Raw genomic sequence first — 21744 nt, forward strand, 5'->3', positions numbered from 1 at the left:
CACTCTGTGATATTATTCGTAATAACCTAGAAAGCTATTACCCCTAATATCACTGTGAGTGTACACTCTATGATGTTATTCATAATATCTTAGGGAGTTATTACTGTTAATATCACAGTGGGTGTACACCCTCTGATGTTATTTCTAATATCCTGGGGCGCGATTACTCCTAATATCACAGTGAATGTACACCCTGTGATGTTATTCATAATATCTTAGGGAGTTATTACTGTTAATATCACCGTGGGTGTACACCCTGTGATGTTATTTCTAATATCCTAGAGAGCGATTACTCCTAATATTACCATGCGTGTACACCCTGTGATGTTATACATAATATCCTCAGGAGTTATTGCTCCAAATGTCACAGTGGATGTACACCCTGTGATGATATTCTTAATATCCTAGGAAGCTATTTCTCCTAATATCAGAGTGGGTGTACATGCTGTGATATTATTTGCAATATCATAGAAAGATACTACTCCTAATATCACCGTGAGTGTACACACTGTGATTTTATTTATAATATCTTAAGGAGATAATTACTCCCAGTATCACAGTGGGTGTACACTCTATGATGTTATTCATGATATCTTAAAGAGATATTACTCATAGTATCACCTTGGGTGTAAACCCTGTGATATTATTCATAATATCCTGAGGAGATATTACTCCTACTATCACATACAGTGTACACTCTGTGATATTATTAAAAATATCTTAGAGAGATATAATTTTAATTTCAAAGTGGGTGTACACCCTGTGATTTTATTCGTAATATCTTAGGGAAGTATTACTCCTAATATTACAGTGTGTGGACACCTTGTTATATTATTTGTAGTATACTAGGGAGATATTACTGCTAATATCACAGTGAAAGTACACCCTGTGATATTATTAGTAATATCCTACAAAAAATTATTTTTAATATGACAGTGGGTGTGCACCCTTCGATATTATTTGTAATATTCTATGGAGATATAACTACTAATATGACAGTGGGTGTACACACTGTGATATTATATGTACTTTCCTAGGGAGATATTACTCATAATATCTTAGTGGGTGTACATCCTCTGATATTATTCGTAATATTCTCGGTAGGTAATACTCCTATTATTCACAGTAGGTGTACACCCACTAATGTTATTCATAGTATCCCAGGGAACTATTTCTCCTAATATGCCCATGGGTGTACACCCTGAGAAGTTACTCGTAACGTCCTAGGAAGTTATTACTCCTAATATCACAGTGGGTGTACACACTGTGATGTTATTCATAATATACTGGAAAGCTATCATTCTTAATATCACCATATGTGTGCAACCTGTGATATTATTCATAATGTCCTAGAAAGCTGTTACTCATAATATCACCATGGGTATACATACTGTGATGTTATTTATGATATCCTAGGGAGATATTACTGCTAATATCACCATGGGGTACAGCCTGTGATATTCTTAATATTTTAAATAGTATTACTCCTAATATCACCGTGAGTATAACATTTGTGATATTATTGGTTATATCCAAGGGAGATATTACTCCTAATACCACAGTGGGTGTACTCTCTGTGATATTTTTCATAATATTCCAGAGAGATATTGCTTTTAATTTCACAGTGAGTGCACACCCTATGATATTATTCATAATATCTTAGGAAGATATTACACCTAATATTACAGTGGGGGTACACGGTGGGTGTAGTATTCTAGGAAGATATTACTCCTAATATCACAGTGAATTTACACCCTGTGATATTATTCATAATATCCTAGAAAGATATTACTTGTAATATCACAGAGGGTCTACACCCTGTAATTATTCATAATATCCTAGGAAGATATTACTCATAATATCACAGTGGGTGTACATCCTGTGATGTTATTTGTAATTTTCTAGTGAGATATAACTTTAAATGTCACAGTGGGTGTAAAGCCTGTAATATTATTAGTAATATCCTAGGGAGATATTACTCCTGATGTAACAGTGGGTGTACACCCTGTGATATTATTCATAGTATCCTAGACAGATGTTACTCCCAATATCACAGTGAGTGTGCACAGTGTGATATTATTTGTAATATTTTAGGGAGATATTAATATACAGTGGGTGTACACTCTGTGATTCATTCGAAATATCCTAAGGAGGTATTACTTCTAATATCACAGTGGGTGTACAACATGTGTGGACAATCTTTGACATTATTCACAATATCCTACAGAGATATTACTACTATATCACTGTGAGTGTACACCCTGTGATATTATTCATAACATCCTAGGGAGACATTACTCTTAATATTACTGTGAGTGTACACCCTGTGATATTATTCATAATATCCTAGCAATATATGACTTCTAGTATCACAGTGGATGTACACCCTATGATATTATTTGCAATATCCTGAGGAGATATCACTCCTAATATCACAGGTATTATGAATAATATCAAGATATTATTCATCATATCTTTGGGAGATACCACTCCTTATATCACAGTGTGTGTACGCCCTGTGTTGTTACTCATTGTAATCTAGGGAGATATCACTCCTAAAATCAAAGGTCGTGTACACCTCTGTGAATAATATTCACTCTGTGAATATTATTTGGTATATTCTGGGGCGGTATCACTCCTAATATCACAGGGGAGTGATATCAGGGGAGTAATATCACAGGGGAGTGATTATTCACAGGGAATAATATTCACAGAGTGAATATTATTTGGTATATTCTGGGGCGGTATCACTCCTAATATCACAGGGGGCGTACACCCCTTTTGATATTACTCATCATATTTTAGGGAGATGTCACTCCCAATATCACAAGGAGCATCATATCCTAGGGAGATATAACTTTTAATTTCACAGGGGTTGTAAACCCCTTGTGATATTATTTGTCATATCCTAGGGAGATATTATTCCTAAAATCACAGTCGGTGTACATGCTGTGAGATTATTTGTGGTATCCTAGAAAGACATTACTCCTAATATCACGAGGGCGTACACTCCTTGTGATATCATTTGTCATATCCTAGGGAGATATTATTCCTAAAATCACAGTAGGTGTACATGCTGTGAGATTATTCGTGGTATCCTAGAAAGACATTACTCCTAATATCACGGGGGTATATACTCCTTGTGATATTATTTGTCATATTCTAGGAAGATATCACTCCTTATATCACACCCCCTGCATTGTTATTCATCATATTCTAGGGAGATATCACTCCTACCCTGTAATAGTATTTGTAATATGTTAGGGAGCTATTACTCCTAATATCACAGTGGGTGTGGCCCCTGTGTGTACACCCTGTTATACTATTTGTAATATCCTAGGAAAATATTACTCCTAATATCACAGTGAATGTACACCATGTGTGTACACCCTGTGACAGTATTCATAATATCTTAGGGAGATATTTCTCCTAATATCACAGTGGGTGTACACCATGTGATACTGTTTGTAATGACCTAGGGCGAAATTACTCCTAATATGACAGTGGGTGTACAACCTGTAATACTATTTGTAATATCCTAGGGAGATATCACTCTTGATAGCACAGTGGGTGTACAGGCTGTGATATTATTCATAATATCCTAAAAAGATATAACTCCAAATATCACAGTGGGCATACACCCTGTGATATTATTCATAATATTCTTGGTAGATATTACTCCTAATGTCACAGTGAGGGTACACCCTGTGATATTATCCCTAATATCTTAGGGAGATAGTACTCCTAATATCGCAGTGGATGTAAAACTTGTGATATTATTTGTAATATCCTAGTTAGACATTACTCCTAATATCAAAGTTTGTGACCACCATATGTGTATACCCTGTGATATTATTTGTAATATACCTGGGAGATATTTCTCCTGATATCACAGTGGATGTACAAACAATATCACATGATGTACACCCACTGTGATATTAGGAGTGATATCACCCTAGAATATTACAAATAATATCACAGGGTGTACACCCAATGTGATATTAGGAGTGATATTTTCCTAGGATATTACGAGTAATATCACAGGGTGTACACCCACTGTGATATTAGGAGAAATATCTTCTTAGAATATGACGAATATATCCTAGGGATATATTACTCCTGATGTCACAGTGTATGTACCCCATGTGTGTATGCCCTGTGATAGTATTATTAATATCCTAGAAAGATATTACTCCTAAAATCACAGTGGGTGTACATGCCGTGATAGTATTTGTAATATCCTAGAAAGACATTACTCCTAATATCACATTACTCCTAGTATCACAGAGGGTGTACATTCCTTGTGATATGTATTATTCATTATATCCTAGGAAGATACCACTCCTTATATCACACCCCCAGTGTTGTTGTTCATCATATTCTCAGGAGATATCACTCCTACCCTGTGATAGTATTGGTAATATCCTCAGGAGATATTACTGCTAATATCACAGCTGGTGTAGCCCCTGTGTGTACACCCTGTTATACTATTTGTAATATCGTAGGGAAATATTACTCCTAATATCACAGTTGGTGTACACCATGTGTGTACACTCTGTGATAGTATTCGTGACATCTTAGGGAGATATTACTCCAAATATCACAATGGGTGTACCCCATGAGTGGACACCCTGTGATAGTATTCGTGATATCTTAAGGAGATATTTGTCCTAATATCACAGCAGGTGTACATCATGTGTGTATACTCTGTAATATTATTTGTAATATCCTAGGGAAATATTACTTATAATTCCACAGTAAGTGTACACCCTGTGATACCATTCATAATATCCTATGGAGGTATTACTCCAATTATTACAGTGGGTGTACACCATTTGTGTACATTCTGTGATATTTTCTATAATATTTCACAGAGTTAATACTCCTAATATCACAGTTGGTGTATGCCATGTATGTACTTAATGTGATATTATTCATAATATCTCTCAGAAATATTACACCTTATATCACAGTGAGTGTACACCGTGTGTACAACCTGTGATGGTATTTGTAATAACCTAGCGAGATATAACTCCTAATATCACAGTGGGTGTACACCTCCTGATATTGTTCATAAGATCCTATTACCTTTAATATCACAGAGGGTATACACCATGTGGTATTTTTTGTACTATCCTAGGGAGATATTACTCCTAATATTACAGTGAGTGTACACCCTGTGATGTTATTCTTAATATCCTAGGAATAGATTACTCCTAATATCAGAGTGGGTGTACATCCTGTGGTTTTATTTGTAATATCCTACGGAAATATTACCTCTGATATCACAGTGGATGTACACCATGTGTGTATATCCTGTGATATTATTTATAATATTCTGGGGAGCTATTACCCCTAATGTCACAGTCGGTGTACATCATGTAATTATAATAACCACCCAGGATATTACGAATGATAATATCGTAATATCCTGGGGAGATATTATCCCTAACGTCACAATGGGTGTAACCCTGTGATACTATTTGTAATATCCTGAGGGGTATTACCCCTAACATCACAGTGGGGGAACACCCTTTGATATTATTTGTAATATATTGGAGAGGTATTACCCTTAACATCCCAGTGGGTGTACACCCTGTCTTATTATTCTTAATACCTTGGGGACATATTACCCTTAATGTCCCAGTGGGTGTACACCCTGTGATATTATTTATAATATCCTGAAATAATATTACCCCGTGTGTCACAGTGGGTGTGTTCCTTGTGATGTTATTCGTTATATCGTAAGAAGATATTACCACAAATATGAAGGTGAGTGTAAACCCTGACATGTTATTCATTATATTCTGAGGAGATATTACTTCCTCTAATACCACAGTGGGTGTACACCCTCTCACATTATTCATTATGTACTAAGTAGATATTATTACCCCTAATATCCCAGTGGGTGTACACTCTATGATATTATTACTTGTATCCCAAGAAGATATTATTATAACTAATATCACAGTGGGTGTACACCCTATGATATTATTTGTTATATACTGAGGGGATATTATTATCCTTAATATCCCAGTGTGTTTAAACCTTGTATTATTATTTCTTGTATTATTGTTTCCTCGGGAGATATTGTTACTTTTATGAAAATGGAGGTACACCCTGCGATATTATTCGTTTTATTCCGGGGAGATGTTATTAACCCTAATGTCACAGATGGTGTACACCCTGTGATATTATTCATAATATCCTTGGGAGATATTATCCCTATTGCCACAGTGGGTGCAAATCCTGTGATATTATTTGATATATTACAGGGGATATTATCCCTAACGTCACAGTGGGTGTACACCCTGTGATATTATTAGTAATATCCTGGGTCAGATATTACCAACAATGTCAAAGTGGGTGTACACCCTGTGATATCATTCCTAATATCCTGGGGTGACATTACCCCTAACGTCACAGTGTGTGTACAACCTGTGATTTTTTTATTATATCCTGGGGAGAAATTACCCCTAATATTACAGTAGGTGTACACACTACAGTATTATTTGTCATATCCTGGGAAGATATTATTACCCCGAATGTCACAGTGGTTGTACACCCTGTCATAGTATTCATTACATCCTGGGGAGATATTATTACTTCTAACATCACAGTGGGGATACACCCTGTGATATTATTAATCAGATCCTGGAAATAAATAATTACCCGTGATATCACAGTGGATGTACACCTTGTGATATTATTTGTTATATCCTGGGGAGGTATTATTACCTCTGATATCACATTGGGTGTACACCATGTGATATTGTCTGTTATATACTGGAAATATATTATTACTTCTAATATCACAGTGGGTGTACACCCTCTGATATTATTTGTTATATTGTGAAGAGATATTATTACTTCTGATATCACAGTTGGAGTACACCCTGTGGTATTATTTCTAATATCCTTGGAAGATATTACCCCAATGTCACAGTGGGTGTACACCCTGTGATATATTTCATAATACCCTAGAAAGATATTGCTCCTAATATCAGTGTGTGTACACCCTGTGATGTTATTCCTAATATCCTAGAAAGACATTACTCTTAATATCAGAGTATGTGTATACCCTGTGATATTATTCCTAATATTTTAGGGAGATATTACTCCTAATATGACAGTGGGTGTACACCCTGTTATATTATTTCTAATATCCTAGGGAGATATTACTCCTAATATCACAGCGAGTGTACACCCTGTGATATTATTACTAATATCATAGGCCAATATTACCTCTAATGTCACAGTGGGTGTACACACTGTAATATTATTTGTAATATCCTGGGGAGATATTATTTTTAATATCACAGTGGGCATACACCCTCTGATGTTATTCTTAATATCCTAGGGAGCTATTACTTCTAATATCACAGTGGGTGTACACCCTGTGATATTATTTATAACATCTTAGGGAAATATTACTCCTAATATTACAGTGGGTGTACACTTTGTGATATTATTCATAATATCCCAGGGAGATATTACTTCTAATATCACAGTGGATGTATAACCTGTGATATTTTTCTTAATATCCTAGGGAAATATTACTCCCAATGTCACAGTTTGTGTACACCACGTGTGTACTTCCTGTGATATTATCCATAATACCCCAGGGAGATATTACTCCTAATATCCCAGTGAATTTACACCATGCATGTACACGCTGTGACCCCCCGGAAAGATATTACTCCTAATATCCCAGTGAATTTACACCATGTGTGTACACGCTGTGATCTCCCAGAAAGATATTACTCCTAATATCACAATGGGCATACATCCTGTGATATTATTTGTAATACCCTATGGATATCATAATATCACAATGAATGTACACCATGTGTGTATATGCTTGATGTTATTTGTAATATTTTAGGATGATATTACCCCTAATGTCACAGTAAGTGTACATCTTGTGATATTATTTGTAATATTCTGTGGGGATATTGCCCCTAATATCACAGTGGGTGTATACTCTTTGATACTATTCATAACATCCTAGAAGATATTATTCATATTGTCACGGTGGGTGTACACCCTGTGATATTATTTGTTATATTCTGGGGATATATTATTACCCCTAATCTGCTGTGGGTGTACCCCCTGTGATATTATTCACTATACCTTGGAGATAAAATATTACCCCTAATATCACAGTGGTTGTATGCTTTGTGATATTATTCATTATATCCTGAAGAGATATTATTTCCTTTAATATCACAGTGCATGTACACCTTGTGATATTATTTGTTATATCCTGGGGAGATACTATATTACTCCTAGTATCACAGTGACTGTACACCTTGTGACATTATTCATTATATCCTGGGGAGATATTATTACCCCTTGTGTATACCCTGTGATGTTATTCATAGTATCCTGGGAAATATTACCCATATTGTCACAGTGGGTGTACATCCTGTAATATTATTTGTAATATCCTGGGGAGATAATATTACTCCTAATGTCACAGCGAGTGTACACCCTGTGATATTATTCATTTTGTCCTGCTGGGGTATTATTATTCCTAATATCACAGTGAGTGAACATTCTGTACTATTATTCATTATATCCTGGGAAGATATTATTGACCATACTATCACAGTAGGTGTACACCCCGTGATATTATGTGTTATATCCTGGGGAGATATTATTATGTCTAATATCACAATGGGTGAACACCCTGTGATATTATTTGTTATATTTGAGGAAGATGTTATTACCTCTAATATCACAGTGGTGTACACCCTGTGATATTACTCGTTATGTACTGGGGAGATATTATTGCCCATAGCACAGTGTTTGTACACCCTGGCATATTATTTGTTATATCCTTGAGAAACATTATTTTTCCTGTTATCACAGTGGGTGTACACCCTGTGATATTACTCATCATATTCTGTGGAGATGTTCTTTCCCCTAATATCACAGTGGGTGTACACCCTGTGATATTATTCGGTATATCCTAGGGAGATATTATTACCCGTAATATCACAGTGGATGTACACCCTGTCATATTATTTGTTATATCCTAGAGAGATGTTATTACCCCTAATATCACAGTGGGTGTGCACCCTGTGATATTATTCGTCACATTTCCTGGAGATATTATTATCCATAATATCACAGTGTGTGTACCCACTGTGACAGTATTCATTATACCTTGGGGTGATAATACTCCTAATTTCACATTGGGTGTATCCCCTGTGTTTACACCCTGTGATATTATTCATAATATTTTAGGGAGATATTACTTCTAATATCGCAGTGGTTGTACACCATGTGTGTACACCCTGTGATATTATTCATAATATTTTAGGGAGATATTACTCCTAATATCACAGTGGGTGTACACCGTGTTTGTATACCTTATGATATTATTTGTAATATTTTAGGGAGATATTACTCCTAATAACATTGTGGGTATACAGCATGTTTTTAAACACTGAGATTATTCATAATATCTGAGGGAGATATTACTGCCAATATTACAGTGGGTGTACACCCTGTACACCCTGTGATACTATTGGTAATATCCAAGGGAGATATTACTCCCAATATCACAGTGGGTTTACACCCTGTGGCATTATTGATAATATCTGAGGGAGATATTACTTGCAATATCACAGTGGATGTACATTAAATGCTCATAAGACTTAGCTTTTATTATTACTGTTACGATTTAGGCCATGGGTTACTAACCAGTGGTTTAAAATGCCATTGCAGCCGGGCGCGGTGACTCACACCTGTAATTCCAGCACTTTGGGAGGCTAATGAAGGAAGATCATTTGAGGTCAGGAGTTTGAGACCAGCCTGGCCAACATAGTGAAACCCCGTTTCTACTAAAAATACAAAAATTACCCAGGTGTGTTGGTGCGTGCCTGTAGTTTCAGCTTCTCAGGAGGTTGAGGCAGGAGAATCGCTTGAACCTGGGAGGTGAAGGTTGGAGTGAGCCAAGATTGCGCCACTGCACTCCGGCCTGGGCGACAGAGTGAGACTCTGTCTCAAAACAAACCAAATGCCATTGAAGACATATATTAATATGAAAAGGTGGTTGCTAAATGATGATTGAATAAATGAGATTATAATATAAAATAGGCTTTGGTTTTTTAAAAGAAAAAAAGAAAAGGACATGCCTAAATTAGGGAACTCGGAGAAGAAGGCCAAGGCATTTACCTTCCTCTCTTGAGTCTTTTTTTTTCTCTTTCTTTTTTTTTTTGAGTCAGGATCTTGCTCTGTCACCCAGGCTGGAGTGCAGTAGTGCCATCATGGCTCACTGCAGCCTTGACCTCCTGGTCTCAAGCGACCTTCCACCTCAGCCTCTCCCGAGTAGCTGGGACTACAGGCACACACCACCACGCCTGGCTAATTTTTAATTTTTTTGTGGAGACTGGTCTCACTTTGTTGCCCTAACTACTTTGGAATTCCTGGCCTCAAGCCATCCTCTTGCCAAGGCCTCCCAAAGTGCTGCGATTACAGGTGTGAGCCACCATGCCCAGCCCTCTCTTGGGTCTTAAAGCAAAGTGTCAAAGACCCAGCCACCACTTCTTAGAAATGACTCTATGTCATATTAGCATAAATGCATTGATAAAATGATGGAAATGCAGTAATACAGTGATCTTGGGGAATCCTAGTTTTCTTCTCCAATTTCTTTGTTGTTGCAGTGAGCAAGCATTCATTTCAAGATAGGAATGAAATATTCAGCTCTTTTAGACAGACAAGCACAGGTGCTCAGTGTGGGAGAAGAATTAAAATCCTCTGCACTCTCCTTGCTGCCTTGCTAATTCTCGGGGTCCTGTCCTCATCTTCTATTCTTGCCTTCTGAGGGGACCCCACGGCATGTTTTCCCCGGTCTTTTTGAGTCTCTCTAAATCCAGTATTGGACCCAGGGAGCATCGCCTCCTCTGCCCCCTTCAGCTGTCCTCCTGCCTGAGTCTTCTGGAAGCTTCGGGACAGAAAGAACCCAAGGATTCGTCCTGAAGCTCAGTGTGGCAGGTCTCCTGTTTCCATGTAAATCATGTCTGTTTATCTGAGCCAGTTTTGGTGGAAACTGATGGAAATTATGGGGAAGCTAAATCCCTGTCTCTCTGCAAGCCACTCCCCAGTCCCACCCCCATGAACTGGCGTTGTCACAGTCCTGGTGCTTCATTTCTTTCTATATTTGAAGATGAATTTGAGGGAAATAGTCAGAAAGTCAAGAAGAACACAGAGGAAATCATTTGGGGTGAGTCCAGAACAAAACCTGGGGATCCCAATTCCTCCTTTTTTTTTTTTTTTTTGAGACAGAGTCTCACTCAGTCACCTAGGCTGGAGTGCAGTGGCAAGACCTCGGTTCATTGCAACCTGTGGCCCCCTAGTTCAACTGATTCTCCTGCCTCAGCCTCCTGAGTAGCTGGGATTAGAGACTTGCGCCACCACACCTAGCTATTTTTTGTATTTTTAGTAGAGATGGGTTTTCACCATGTTGGCCAAGCTGGTCTTGAACTCCTGACCTCAAATGATCTGCCCACCTCGGACTCCCAATATGTTCGTATTAGTCGTGAGCCATGGCTCCCGGCCCCAATTCCTGCTCTCTAGCTCCTGGAAAATCCATGGCTGCTTGGAGAGAGTCTTAGACAACTTCCTTTTCCTCTCTGGGCCTTGGTTTCCCATCCTGTAAGATGAGAGGTTTCCATAAGCCAACACTTCCTAATTGGTGGTTTTCAATCCTCTGGTGATTTGCGTAAAAGGCATCTATTTCAATTGTGGTTATACATAACAAACCCCAATAAATATACTAATTATTTAAATGGTTTCTCATTATCACTGAATAGTTGAGAGTCTGCTGCACTTGAGTGAAAATGCAGCATGAGAAACTGAAATCAGATGCACTCATGATTATGACCCTGAGGTCAATATGTCATTCCCTCGTTGCCCCCATGAAGGTTTGACTACTATACAGTTTGAACCTGTGTTTCTTAGTTGTTTGTTGCTTAAGTTTTAGCCACAATGGCAAATTGCAGTGGGAAATCCAGTCTTACTTTGTCATTTAGAAACAAAATACAAAAACAAAACCTATCAAAATAAAGCACTAGGTTTTTTTTTTTGAGACAAAATGGAAGAATTTCTAATATTAGGTTAGAAAAACAAATTTTTTGGTGCGTGTGTGTTTTTTTTTTGAGACGGAGTCTTGCTCTGTCACCCAGGCTGGAGTGCAGTGGAGCGGTCTAGGCTCACTGCAAGCTCCGCCTCCCGGGTTCAGGCCATTCTCCTGCCTCAGCCTCCCAAGTAGCTGGGACTACAGGCGCCCGCCACCACGCCTGGCTAATTTTTTGTATTTTTAGTAGAGATGTGGTTTCACTGTGTTAGCCAGGATGGTCTCGATCTCTTGACCTCATGATCTGCTCACCTTGGCATCCCAAAGTGCTGGGATTACAGGCGGGTGCCACCGCGCCCAGCCTCTTTGGTGTGTATTTTGATGTGATGACTGGTAGTTAAATTCAGTGTACATATGAATTCACTCTTGGGACAAAATATGCTGGATTTGAACTTATTTTCAGGCAAATAATGTTTCATTTTACAGAGCTAATTCAAAGTAAACTGACTGCACGCACTTCTTGCTTAGGGGAAGAAAACTCATCAAAATTTGTTTCTAGGCATATGCTATTAGAGCTAGGATTAAGATAAATCTTACATACCTTCCTTAATATGCTAACATTAACACGTTTCGCTTAAAAAAATCGATCACTTATCATGGAAAAATACACCAGCTTACACAAATTCCTAAAGCGTTTTTCGTGTGTGTGTGTGTGTGTGTGTGTGTGTGTGTGTGTGTGTTTCCAGAGACGGCATTTCGCCATATCGCCCAGGCTGGTCTCGACCTCCTGGGCTCAAGAGATCCACCCACCTCAGCCTCCCAAAATGCTGGGATTACAGGCGTGAGTCCTAAAGGTTTTTGTGAGATTATATATTTCACCTGCGAAATATGTGGGTCAGAAAGATTTGAGAAAGTTGTTAGATAATTCGACCAACAAAATCTCCCGTCCTTTCCAGCTGTGATGGTGAATTCTAAAGTAGAATTCATCTTTGGAGCTTCTCCCTGTAGGCCTGCACCTTGCGTTGCACCTGCCAGACGGTGCGCCGAGTCCTCCAGGCCTCTAGAAGGCAGAGATGGTCTAGTTTTCTTGCTGAGCATGCGCTGTAGTTCTCTCTTCTGGAGCTGTGCGCGTGGGGTCGAAGCGCGCGTGCGCGGCGGCGGCGGGGCGGGGCCTGAGCTGTCAGCCGGCCTAGGAGGAGGAAGGAGTCTGCGGCGTGGGGTGTGAGGGGCGGGACCGGGCTGCCTGCGGAGGGTCTAGCTGGGGGAGGTCGGGCCATGCTGGCGGGCCAGGGCGCTGGACCGCCGGGGCCCGCGGTGGTCGCCGCCGCGGTGGTGCTGCTGCTGAGCGGCGTGGGGCCGGCGCATGGCTCGGAGGACATCGTGGTGGGCTGCGGGGGCTTCGTCAAGTCGGACGTGGAGATCAACTACTCGCTCATCGAGGTGAGCGCCCACCCCGCGGCCCGGCGCCGACTCGCCGGCCGGTGGTTCAGCCCCTCTGGGCCGCGCTGGCGTCGTCTTTGACACCGGGCGGCGTGGAGTCCTTGGAGCCCGTACCTCTTCCAAGGCTATGCTGTCCGCGGGCTCCCGGCAGCTCCTCCCCAGTCGCGCTGGAGGGGAGGTTTTTATCATGGGGTTGTGTAAGGACTGAGGGGTGCCAGACCTCAGGTTCTTCAAAAGCCAGACTCCAGATTCCCGGAACCCAGACCCCAAATTCCTTGGAGCCCAGACCCCATTTCTTTAAAACTTAGACCCGAGATCTTCTCGAATCAGACCACCTGAAACTCAGATTTCCCCAAACCCATATTCTAGAACCTAGAGACTACATGTCTTATCCCCCAAACTCCACAGCCCAGACCCCTCCTGAAGTTCTGATCCACTGCTACTCCAAACCCTGCGGCATGATTTTAAAGAGCATCGATTCCCATCCCGTAGATTCTGACCTAGTAGATCAGTATTGGAAACCCTGGGGCCGGAAAGCTATTTTTTATTTCTCTCGCTCCCCTCCGCCTCTGAAAATGGAGAGTTGTCAGCTGCCCTGATTGCCTTAATGAGTAGTTATTGGAATTACCCTAGAGATTTGTGCTGAAGTTTTTTTTTTTTTTTTTTTTTCCCCAATTAAGTTGTAGTCCTGTTAAATGTTTATCAGCCCGGTGGGATTATGACCCTGAAAGGTTCCCGTAAAGAGGAAAGGGATGGATGAAGGTAGGGGCAGAAGGTCATTTGTCCGGGTAGTCTGGAGGGTACCAGAGCAAGGCCTGGGCCTCATTTTTGGAAGGGGATTTATGTTGGGGTAGGACAAGGAAGAGAAAAAGAGCAGGCGCCTCGGAGGTAATTTAGGAGAAAACGAAGGAAGAGGCTGGGAAATGCCAAAGAGAGGGACTGGGAAATAAGACCCCAAAGATCTCTGAAAGCACCTTTGAGCTGTTCCAGGGCTGGCAATGAACGGTGAAGCACTGTGTTCTGCAAAGCGGGTTGCTGAGGATTGGGGGAGGGGCAGGGAGTCAGTTCCAGACCCCACTAGCTCTGTGCCCTTGCTCTAGGTCTCAGTTTTTGTACCTATAAGATGGTGTTGGGAGAGAAACAGTGGAACCCAGCAGATGTATTTTGTTAACAAGCGGATCCGTGATCTTCAAGGCCCCCTTGCTTGCTGCTTTTTTACTCTGAAGAGGTCAGAGGTCAGGCATTGAATGAATCTACCCACTGGCAGTGGCAGGGCTCCTAGGATTTCCTGGGTACATGTTTCTGGGTGCCCATGCCACCTTCTGGGTCTGCCTTGGGGACATGGCGCGTTGAGGGTGGTATGACCGTAGATGGCACAGGGCATTTCAGAAGCTGCCCGGTAAGGCCTCTTGCAACTTGTAGTTTCCAGGGGTTCTGGAAGGAAGGAAAAGACAGACACCCCCCCTCCACCCCCACCCACATACTAATAGTGACCTTGAGATCAGAGAGCAAGTTTTGTAACGCATTATGAAGTGTGTTCCTTAAGCCCAAGGGCTGCCTGTCCAGATGGTCTGGGACACTCATTCTTTCGTAATTCTGATTCTGAAATCAGGCATTTCCTACTGGCCATCTTGATGTAGATTACATTGGCGTCCTGTGTCCTGATGGTACTTTATGAAAGACGTAGAAATAATCAAGATGTTTCACAGTCATTTCTTGATTGTGTTTTTTGTGTTCCTAAGCAACTGCCTTCATTCTTCTCCAGCTTTCTCTCCTCCTGGGTGCTTTTATATGGTGTTCATTGAGTCAACAACTATTTATTGAGTCCCTGCGCATACTGAAACCTTGTCCCTGGTGTGGATATAGCAGTACAGTGAACAGAACAGACAAAATGCCCTACTCTCATGAGACTGACATTTTGTTCTCTAACAGGCACCTTACAGTTAAAAAAAAAATTATACCGGTTGCTAACACTTTAACAATCAGGTGGTTTCACATTAAAAACTGGGTTCTTTATTTCTCTGGAAAACCAGCTGATCTTTTGGGTTACCACACCTGGTTTGGGTTGTGTAGTGATCTGAATCCCTTTGGATGAATGCCTCTTGATGCTGACTCCCTAACCCCTCTAGGCTGGTGAATTTCCAGTCCCTGCCTTAAATGCATGCATCTGAATCTCTTTGTCACCTGTAACAAATTCACTGAGTACCTAGAGTAAGCAAGACACTGTCTCAGGCGCTGTGGAATGTAAATTGTGGTCACTGCCCTCAGAGAACTTTACATACAGGCTCCACATTACTTCACACCAATCCTTTCCCAAATGTTGGTGTTATGAGTTAGTCACTTTGTACATCTTCTTAGCTGGTAAGATTCGACTGTTTCATTGCAGCTCGTGTCATGGTGTGTTTCATGGTCACAGAACATTAGCGTTTTGGAGGTGAGGCTTTTAGATGCATCAGATCCAACTGTTTCGTTTTACAGACTTGGAAACTGAGCCTCAGAGTGGTTGAGCCATGCAGGTACATTTGGGAAATTTTCCTTGAGCCCAGTGTGTTCCCTGACTGTTACACTCTGTTGCCTTTTTCTTCAGAGAGAGAGATATTAAATAGTAATACAAGCTGCTTTTTCTATTTATTTTATTTTGAGACGGGGTCTCACGCTGTTGCTCAGGCTGCAGTACAGTGGCACCATCATAGCTCACCAAAGCCTCCGACTCCTGGCCTCAAGCAGTCCTCCTGCCTCAGCCTCCTGAGTGGCTGGGACTATAAGCACCTGTCATCATGACTAGCTAATTTTTTTTTTTTTTTTTTTTTTTAGTAGAAATGAGGTCTGGCTATGTTGTCCAGGCTGGTCTTGAACTCCTGGGCTCAAGTGATCCTCCTGCCTCAGCCTCTTGAGTGGCTGGGACTATAAGCACCTGCCATCATGCCTAGCTAATTTTTTTTTTTTTTTAGTAGAGATGAGGTCTGGCTATGTTGTCCAGGCTGGTCTTGAACTCCTGGGCTCAAGTGATCCTCCTTCTTTGGCCTCCCAAAGTGCTAGCATTACAGGCATGAGCCACCATGCCTGGCCACAAACTGATTTTTCTTTGAATCCATATTCTGTAGCAGGTGCTTAGTATGCGTTGATGTGAATCTGTACAACCACATGAAAGGGAGTGTCTCTCTGTCGACACCTGAAGAAACCGAACGTGAGCTTGCCCAAGGCCACACGACACGTGGAAGACCCAGACAGTATTTGGGCATCTTACTGGGTTAACACTTCGTGTCTGGTAATGCTCAGAATGTAAGAGTTTTAGAGAGTCCTTGGGGAGAGGGCAGATATTAAGTGTCATTTTAGTCTCTTTTTCTTCTGAGAATGAAAGTAATGAGAAAATTAAGTTTCTAGATGAACGTTGCTCCAAGTATTTGAAATTACTTAGAGCTAGTAAGGAAGATCTCTGGCCCTCATTCCAGACCTTTAGTTGAGAAACAGTGGTGGGCCTTAGGAATTTGTATTTTATTTTACTTTACTTTACTTTTATTTTATTATTATTATTTTTGAGACAGAGTCTTGCTCTGTCTCCCAGGCTGGAGTGCTGTGGCATGATCTTGGCTCACTGCAACCTCCGCCTCCTGGGTTCAAACAATTTCCCTGCCTCAGCCTCCCAAGTAGCTGGGACTACCGGTGCCTGCCACCATGCCTGGCTAACTTTTTTTGTATTTTTAGTAGAGACAGGGTTTCACCTTATTGGCCAGGCTAGTCTCAAATTCCTGACCTCAAGTGATCTGCCCACCTCAGCCTCCTGAAGTGCTGGGATTACAGGCAGGAGCCACCGCACCCAGCCAGGATTTTGCATGTTAATAAGCACCTTACTAATGGCAAAGTTTGCAAATTTGTTTTAGACCCAGAAATTTACAGGAGCAACCTAGAGACAGCCACTAAAATAAACAGAAAAGCATTGAAAAATAAGGCATTGTAATAGGCTGTAGGTGATTTCTAATCTGAAAAACATTGAGTCACGTGATTTGGGAGAGACTTTGTTGATTTCCCTCTGTCCCCAATAATGCTCCGTGTTAAAAGCTGGCATACAATAGGTCCTCAGTGAATGCATACTGACTGAGTGTATTCAGGTGTAACACATGTAGTTCATTCCCAAAGGCAATGTTATGTTTTCTGTTTTCCTTCCTTCCTTTCCAGATAAAGCTGTACACCAAGCATGGGACTTTGAAATACCAGACAGACTGTGCCCCTAATAATGGCTATTTTATGATCCCTTTGTATGATAAGGTAAGAGGCAACTGCTTGTCACTTATGATGGGAAGTCACTAGTGTGCCTCACCAGGCTGCACTCACCGTGCCCTTTCCGACACTAGCAAATGCTCATCTGTTTGGTAAATTATTAGTGGAATATGGTAATCCTAGGCACATTCGGAGGGAGACAACTTACAAACTGCCTTGGCGAATACAGTGGCTCTCTGTGTCTTTAGGGCCATTTGGCAATGTCTAGAGATGTTTTTGTTGTGACATCTGGCCGTGCACTACAGTTACCCAGTGAGTAGTGGCCAGGCGTGGAGCTAAATGTGCTACAGTGCTGCCCACAACAGCCCAGATGTCAGTAGTGCCAGTGCTGAGAAACTCTGATTTCATAGAACCTGTTACTTGCAAGCAGCTTAAAGTATTGTTAAAACAATTGTACAAGTAGTATATGAATTCATGAACTTCGTGAAAAAAAGTCAAGGTCTTTAGAAGTATGTGAAATAAATTTGTACCCTTTCCCTCTAATTTTACCTCCCTCTGTAGTGGTAACCTCTGATAAAGTTTTTTTTTTTTTTTTTTTTTTCTTCTTCTTTTGAGGTGGAGTCTCACTCTGTCACCCAGGCTGGAGTGCAGTGGTGTGATCTTGGCTCACTCCAACCTCCACCTCCCAGGTTTAACCATTTGCCTTCCTTAGCCTCCCAAGTATCTGGGATTACAGGCGCATACCACCACGCCTGGCTAATTTTTTGTATTTTTAGTAGTGACGGGGTTTTACCATGTTGGCCAGGCTGGTCTCGAACTCTTGACCTCAAGTGAACCACCTGCCTCAACCTCCCAATGTGCTGGGATTACAGGTGTGAGCCACTGTTCCCGGCCCTCTTATAACATTTTGATGTGCATCCTAACAGATTGCTTTCTACTTATAGTTATTCAGATATCCACGGACACATATGCATATGCATATATGCAAATACAGACAAGCACACATGCACATAGATTTGTATCCACAAACACCTCTATCTATTCAATCCCATCCTCCCACATATAAACCTTTTATTTGGAAATACAGATTCATAGGAAGTTGCAAAAATAGTCAATATACATAGTTTTGATTTTGATATAGTTTTTAATACAAATGGAATCAAACAATAGGATTTATTCTGCAGTTTCATTTTTTCCCCCGTGTTAATGCTTTCAACACCAGAGGGACGTTTGGTTTTTTCCCCTTGCGTGCTTTCAACATTAGCATAGATAGATCTACTGCCTGTTTTTTTTTGTTTTTTGAGATGGAGTCTCACTCTGTCAGCCAGGCTGGAGTGCAGTGGCACGATCTCAGCTCACTGCAACCTCCGCCTCCCGGGTTCCAGTGATTCTTCTGCCTCAGCCTCCTAAGTAGCTGGGATTACAGATACCCACCAGCACGCCCAGCTAATTTTTTTTTGTATTTTTAGTAGAGATGGGGTTTCACCATGTTGGCCAGGCTGGTTTTGAACTCCTGACCTCAGGTGATCTGCCCACCTCAGCCTCCCAGGGTGCTGGGATTATAGGCATGAGCCACCATGCTTGGCCTACTGCCTTCTTTTTAATTGCTGCATAGTGTGTCAGAGTCAAACCCAAACTGTAATTTATTTAACTACTTGGGCATATAGACTTTCCCCAATTTTAAAATAATGGTAATTTTAAAATAACACACCAGGAAATATTCTTGAACTTAACTATTCATCTAGAATGCATAGGATTGATTTCTAGAGGTAGACTAGCTGGGTCTGTCCTGAAATCTGTTTAATTAATTTTTACATAGTATCAGTATCAGTCTCAAGAAACCAGGAGGCCGGATGTGGTGGCTCATGCCTGTAATCCTAGCACTTTGGGAGGTTGAGGCAGGCGGATTGCCTGAGCTCAGGAGTGCGAGTCCAGCCTGGGCTACATGGTGAAACCCTGTCTCTACTAAAATACAAAAAAATTAGCCAGTTGTCGTGATGCATGCCTGTAGTCCCGGCTACTTGGGAGGCTGAGGCAGGAGAATCGCTTAAACCTAGGAGACGGAGGTTACAGTGAGCCGAGATTGCACCATTTCACTCCAGCCTGGGCAACAGAGCGAGATTCTGTCTCAAAAAAAAAAAAAAAAAAAAAAAAAAAGCAGGTTGATAAGTAAAATCTAGTTTTATTTTATTTATTGAATTAATGAGTTAATGTATTGTTTAGAGACAGGATCTCCCTCTGCTGCCCATGCTGGAGTGCAGTGGCGTGATTCTGGTTCACTGCAACATTGACCTCTTGGGCTCAAATGATCCTCCTGCCTCTGCCTCCTGAGTAGCTAAGACTTTAGGCGCCTGCCACCACACCCAGCTAATTTTTTAAGAATGTTTTTGTACAGATGGGGTCTTACTATGTTGCTCAGGCTGGTCTTGAACTCCTGGCCTCAAGTGACCCTCCTGCCTTGGCCTCCCACAGTGTTGGGATTATAGGTGTGAAGTACTGTGCCTGGCCAAATCCAGTTTTAAGAAGTGACTTTAGTTCCTGAAGATGCATGCTAACTTTTGCAACTGTAGGCATATGAGGGCTTAATGAGACTTTATGTTTAGTATTAAAAGACAGTGAGTGGCCGAACCTAGTGTCTTTAGAACTCATGAATGGGCTTCAGCACTGTCTTCTGATTGTTTAGATGAGAACTTCTGGTGTGCAACTTCAGCTTGTAGCATCTGAAGAGAATCACAGTGCTCAGTACCATTTAGGAGAACAAGGCTTGCCCTTAGAATTTCATTTCCGGTGTAAAAATTTTAGATGAAATGATAACACTAAAATAAATTAAACCAGAGTCACAATTTTCATTTCCTGAAATTACATTTTCTTTTTTTTCTTTTAGGGGGATTTCATTCTGAAGATTGAGCCTCCCCTAGGGTGGAGTTTTGGTAAGTTAACTGAATCACTAGACATTCTTTGTAAAAGATTAGCTGATATGCCAAATATTAATTTAGGCCAGCAGAGTGCATAAACTATTAAAATATTAAGGATCATTTCCAGTATGGAGGAGGATTTGTATTCCTCCCCTCCCTGCCCCCATCACTCTGGTTGAGTTTGGATATACCTTAATCTACCTTAAGGCTTTCTGTCACCTTTGAAAAATAGACATCTTTTCTGGTACCTTTTTGGAAACTCTTCCCTTGCAGTTTCACTCATTATGTGGCCGTAGAACTGTACAGAAACCAAGAGTGGAGACTTGGTTCCTGTCCCAGGATGGCTTCTTTTTCAGCCCCCTCAGTTTTTTTATTTTTTATGAAATTAATTGAAACATTTAAACATGGTGAGATTTGTCATAAAAACCCAGATTTATGTCCCACAAGATGAGAAAACTGTCAGTCTTAAGCCTTACCAGTTAAATAACCTTGGATAAGTTACTTCCCCGCTGTCAGCCTTGCTCCTCGCTGTCGAGCTAGGGTCGTTATAGTCCCTGCCCCCCAGGGTACTTGGAAGATTAATAAACCAATACTGAGTGTTCAGAGTGGCTGGCATGTAATTAGCAAGCACTCAGTATTCAGAAACAGCCCTTCTGCACGCATCCCAACAAAAGCTGCAAACTTTCTTCATATAACTGCCTTCAAGCATAGCTGGAGAGTTGGGGATGGGGTTGAGATCAGAAGAGTGCATCTGTTTTGATGTAGTTTACATTTTTGAAGGGGAGAGACTCTTGATGTTTCAGTAGAGCAGGTGTGAGTGACCCCAGTCCATGGCCTGGGGAGAGGAGTAGGGACCACCGTTGTTGATATCAGGCTTGCCTGTGCCTTAGACAAGGAAGAATTTAGCACCTGTCATCATCAAGGCTAAAATGAAGCTTAGGCAGCTTGACAGCTAATTTGGCTCTGTGGGAGCATCTCTATCAGTTTGTAGTCAGGGGTGGCAGGGAGTGGGGGTGCCTGGCTGGTACGTTCCAGAAAGCTGGAGAGGAATGCAGCCCTGCTCATGGCCAAAGCAGAAGTCCAGAT

General features: G+C 41.1%; 1 protein-coding gene across 7 annotated transcripts in view; it reads left to right on the plus strand.

The window, feature by feature from the left end:
• Positions 1–13259: 13259 nt before the first annotated feature.
• Positions 13260–21744, plus strand: part of LOC714226 (BOS complex subunit NOMO1) — a 63134-nt gene continuing 54649 nt past the window's right edge. For all 7 annotated transcript variants that reach the window (XR_013412398.1, XM_077987181.1, XM_077987182.1 and 4 more), the window contains exons 1-3: positions 13260–13525; positions 17702–17791; positions 20628–20673. Coding sequence is in view for 6 of the 7 variants with exons in the window: in XM_077987181.1 (XP_077843307.1) it covers positions 13361–13525; positions 17702–17791; positions 20628–20673 (301 nt within the window). In the remaining variant the exon portion in view is untranslated. The remainder of the gene's footprint in view (positions 13526–17701; positions 17792–20627; positions 20674–21744) is intronic.

Source organism: Macaca mulatta, chromosome 20 (genome assembly GCF_049350105.2).
Source record: "Macaca mulatta isolate MMU2019108-1 chromosome 20, T2T-MMU8v2.0, whole genome shotgun sequence".
NCBI classification, from domain to species: domain Eukaryota; kingdom Metazoa; phylum Chordata; class Mammalia; order Primates; family Cercopithecidae; genus Macaca; species Macaca mulatta.